Source organism: Pieris napi, chromosome 18 (assembly GCF_905475465.1).
Source record: "Pieris napi chromosome 18, ilPieNapi1.2, whole genome shotgun sequence".
NCBI lineage: Eukaryota > Metazoa > Arthropoda > Insecta > Lepidoptera > Pieridae > Pieris > Pieris napi.
The window spans coordinates 2406771-2410350 of record NC_062251.1 but is presented as its reverse complement, the minus strand read 5'-3'; the positions used below and the strand labels follow the sequence as shown (position 1 = coordinate 2410350).

The 3580-nt window shown below is 35.5% G+C and overlaps 1 protein-coding gene across 2 annotated transcripts; it reads left to right on the top strand.

Moving 5' to 3' along the window:
- The first annotated feature begins 733 nt into the window (after positions 1 to 733).
- Positions 734 to 3319, top strand: LOC125058919 (putative nuclease HARBI1). 2 transcript variants are annotated; one of them, XM_047663059.1, is made up of 3 exons: positions 734 to 1629; positions 2348 to 2602; positions 2633 to 3319. In XM_047663059.1, the coding sequence occupies exons 1-3, from the start codon at positions 1387 to 1389 to the stop codon at positions 3182 to 3184; spliced, it is 1050 nt and encodes a 349-aa protein (XP_047519015.1). In that variant the 5' UTR covers positions 734 to 1386; the 3' UTR covers positions 3185 to 3319. The 2 variants fall into 2 exon arrangements, with proteins under 2 accessions (XP_047519015.1, XP_047519014.1); XM_047663058.1 differs by having other exon boundaries at positions 2348 to 3319.
- The last annotated feature ends 261 nt before the right edge of the window (positions 3320 to 3580 follow it).

The window sequence follows — 3580 nt, the reverse complement described above, 5'->3', positions numbered from 1 at the left end:
GACGTATGGGAGAAATTTTGTAGTAGGTTACGCGCCATGTTGCTTTTTGAAGTCAAACTTCTTTATCGGCGTTGGAAAACAATTTACACACATTTGTCACATTTTTCGGTTACGCGCCATCTTTTTCTTGTCCCTACCACGGTTGATCCGAAAAGATTCGAAGCCATTAGTAACAATAGTAACAAAAATATATAATAACGATAACAATGATAGTAATACTAATAATTCTATTACAATTAATGAAATTCTATAATAATCTTAGTACTACATAGTAGTACAGTAATAAGTTAAAATGAAATAATTGTATTTGTATTCATGTCTATGATAAGAAAAGCCTTTTGTTAAACTTTATCTAATTTAACTTTATTTAACCAATTTCTGTAAAGTTGCATATAGTAGATCATTTTTCGAAAAATAAGGTCATAAAGAAGTTTCACTTCTTACGTGTGTACACCTAGTACCCGCACACATTTTTTTTTCTTTTGCTTGTCATTCTATATTCTAGCTTCCTTCAGTACCGACGATCGGAACCCCTTCACGGGTAAAGGCCTCTTCCATCTTTTTCCAACTGACTCTGTCTATGGCTCCTTCTCCATTCGTTTCCTGCTATCGCTTCTATTTCTTCTATCCACTTTTTTTTTGGGCGACCTCTTCTTATTCTTCCTTGGTTCCATACAGTTGTCTTTAAGGTCCACCTATTATCGGTATCTTGCTATATGCCACTTCCACTTCTGTTTTAGGGCATAATGTAAGGCATCTATTCTACTTCCACGTCTACTAGCAGTGCCCAGTGCTAGAACAAATTTGCTAGGCAAAGCTGCGATAACGCGCACCTTTCATATACTCAATGAAGTAGCGGACGGCACAGATCTTTTTACATGTTCCCCGAGTGAGTTCACAAAAATCGCACTTTATGTTATATGTTATAATTAATATTTACATTGTTCAAAACAAAATACAATTTTATTGTAATAATAAAATACAAGACTTATGCAATATTTAAAAAATATTTACGTTCATTCCTGTATGGCGCGTCTAAACGGGCCATGTTTTGCTGCAATTGATGGCTGCACTGTTGGCCACTAATTGTCCGGCCATTAGAAAAATATTTTAATGCAGCTGATGGCCGAACAATCTATGGCTGGGCAATGTGTTGCAATATGTCTGCAATAGTATGGCCCATGATGCAGACTCCTAAACGGGCCACACAAACCGGCAACAATGGGTGACGAAATCACACTGATCGCAGCAGCTTTTATTGTTTTAAAAAATAAACAGAAAAAGAAGAGATTGTGGATTCGACCTTACCTAAATAGGCGTGAAACCTTAGACAATTTGAGTCTTGAAATAAGCCTTGATAATAAATAATTCAAGAAATTTACAAGAATGTCAAAAGGCGACTTTGTCTTTCTTTTAAACAAAATTGGACCAAAAATAAAAAGAAATGATACAAACATGAGAACAGCAATATCTGTTACCACGAGATTGGCGATAACTCTATGGTTTTTGGCAACTGGAGATTCATTTAAAAGTTTGATGTACCTGTTCCGAGTGTCAGATGCTTCGATTTCTACTATTATTCCAGAGGTGTGTGCAGCTATTATAGAAGGATTAAAAGAATACATCAAGGTAAGTTGACATAGGTTTATTAAGTTTGCTATTATAAATATTATTAATAAGGAGTAATTAGTAATAAAGTAATTATTATGTACTTTTAAAATTTTATAATAAAAGGTTTCTAGTAATAACAATTAGTGGCTAATCGTAGTAAGAAATTTGGTAGTCCTTAAAAATTCTAATTTTCAGTTTCATGCATCATTTTGGATAGTAAACGACACAAGTCCTTCATAACAAGTCCTTCATAATTTAATTTTGACTGTGTTTTATCTGAAACGGCGTTATCTTCAGATTGAGGATTTTGAGGAGGTGGTGTGGATAAGTCTGAATATAGACTTTCTGAAGTACTAGCTACTACTAGTACAGTACTAGAAGCTCGAGTTCTGTACATTGTCATGTCACATTCAAATAGTATTTTCATGATTTTTAATTCAGCCTGCGAACGCGTTAGTCGTCATATTTACTCATTTTGTTGGCAACATGCTCTCCGAAAGCAGCATATTCGTTTTTTTTTCGCCAGCATCGCGTATAATATTTTGAGCCTTTTCTAATAGTGGATCTGTAGTCTTGGACCTTTTAGTTCGTGGTTTTGGAGTAGTATCGACGGCTTCCAAAGAGCCAGTCGTTTCTAATTCTACGAATTCACGTGGGTCAGCATTGATGTCAGTGTGTGTAGTTTCAGTCGCCTGTGAATACATGAAATTGTTAGTATATCTTTAAACTTTTTCAGAAGCCGTCAGGAGTCACAGAGTGGAAACAAGTTGCAAAAGATTTCAAGGATCGTTGGAATTTCCCTCACTGTTTGGGTGCACTAGATGGCAAACACGTCGCAATTACCTGTCCACCGAACAGTGGCAGTCAATATTACAATTATAAGCAGTTTTATAGCATAGTGCTATTTGCTGTAACAGATGCACGTTACAATTTTCTATATGTACATGCTGGAGTTCAAGGAAGTATATCTGATGGGGGAGTTTTTAGACATACAGCTTTTGGGAAAGCACTTCTGCGTCAAACTCTCAACATACCACATCCTGAAACCCTTCCCGGCCGAGAAATGTTAACACCGTATATTTTCCTGGCAGACGATGCATTTCCCTTAACAGAGAATATTTTCAAGCCCTATACGTTAGATTTGAACATAGGATCTCCAAAACGTGTATGTAACTATAGAATATCTCGAGCACGCCGTATTGTAGAAAACTCTTTTGGTATCTTGTGTTCAGTTTTCCGTATATTACACACAACTATTGATGTTGAGTTAAAACATGTGCAAGATATAGTTGTGGCTTGTGCACATTTACATAATTTTTTGCGACGAAATACAAGAGCAAGATCTCTGTATTCACCTCCTGGGACCTTTGATAGTGAAGATATTGACGTTGGTAGAATAATGCCAGGCTCATGGAGAGATGACGAACAAAGTTTAACAGATTTAAGAATATTGGGAAGGAATGCAACCACAAGAGCAAAAGCAATAAGAGACGAATTTATGCATTATTTTATGACAGAGCAGGGGCGAGTAGCATGGCAAGATAAATATTTAGAAGGAACAAGTTCAAGATAACATAACATTCAGTAACATAACATAGCATTCAGAGGGAAGAAGTTTAAGTTATCAATCGATATGATGCATACTTAATACACAGATATGTACATTTTTAATTTCTAAAATACTTTATTAAAGATACTTACGTTAGAAGTTGCATTTTCACTAACTAATCCTATATTAGCGGAATTTTGTTTTAAGAGAAACGATAGCGCATCGTAAGCAAACCACTTTACTGTTTTACCGCCAGCACTACCACTTTTCTTCTTTTTCTCCTCATTATTTGCGTAAGTTCTTAGGCTTCTGAATTTTTTGTAAGGCGATTTCATTCCATGCATCTTTTTTAGCATTCCTATCTTTGTATATGCCGGTTTTTATATCCCACAACTCAGGGTATAAATGTACTTCATTAAT

Coding starts and splice junctions, on each gene's coding strand:
- LOC125058919 (XM_047663058.1), top strand. CDS start 1,387: ATGTCAAAAGGCGACTTTGTCTTTCTTTTAAACAAAATTGGACCAAAA. Junction 1,630..2,347: donor GATTAAAAGAATACATCAAG/GTAAGTTGACAT, acceptor AAACTTTTTCAG/AAGCCGTCAGGAGTCACAGA.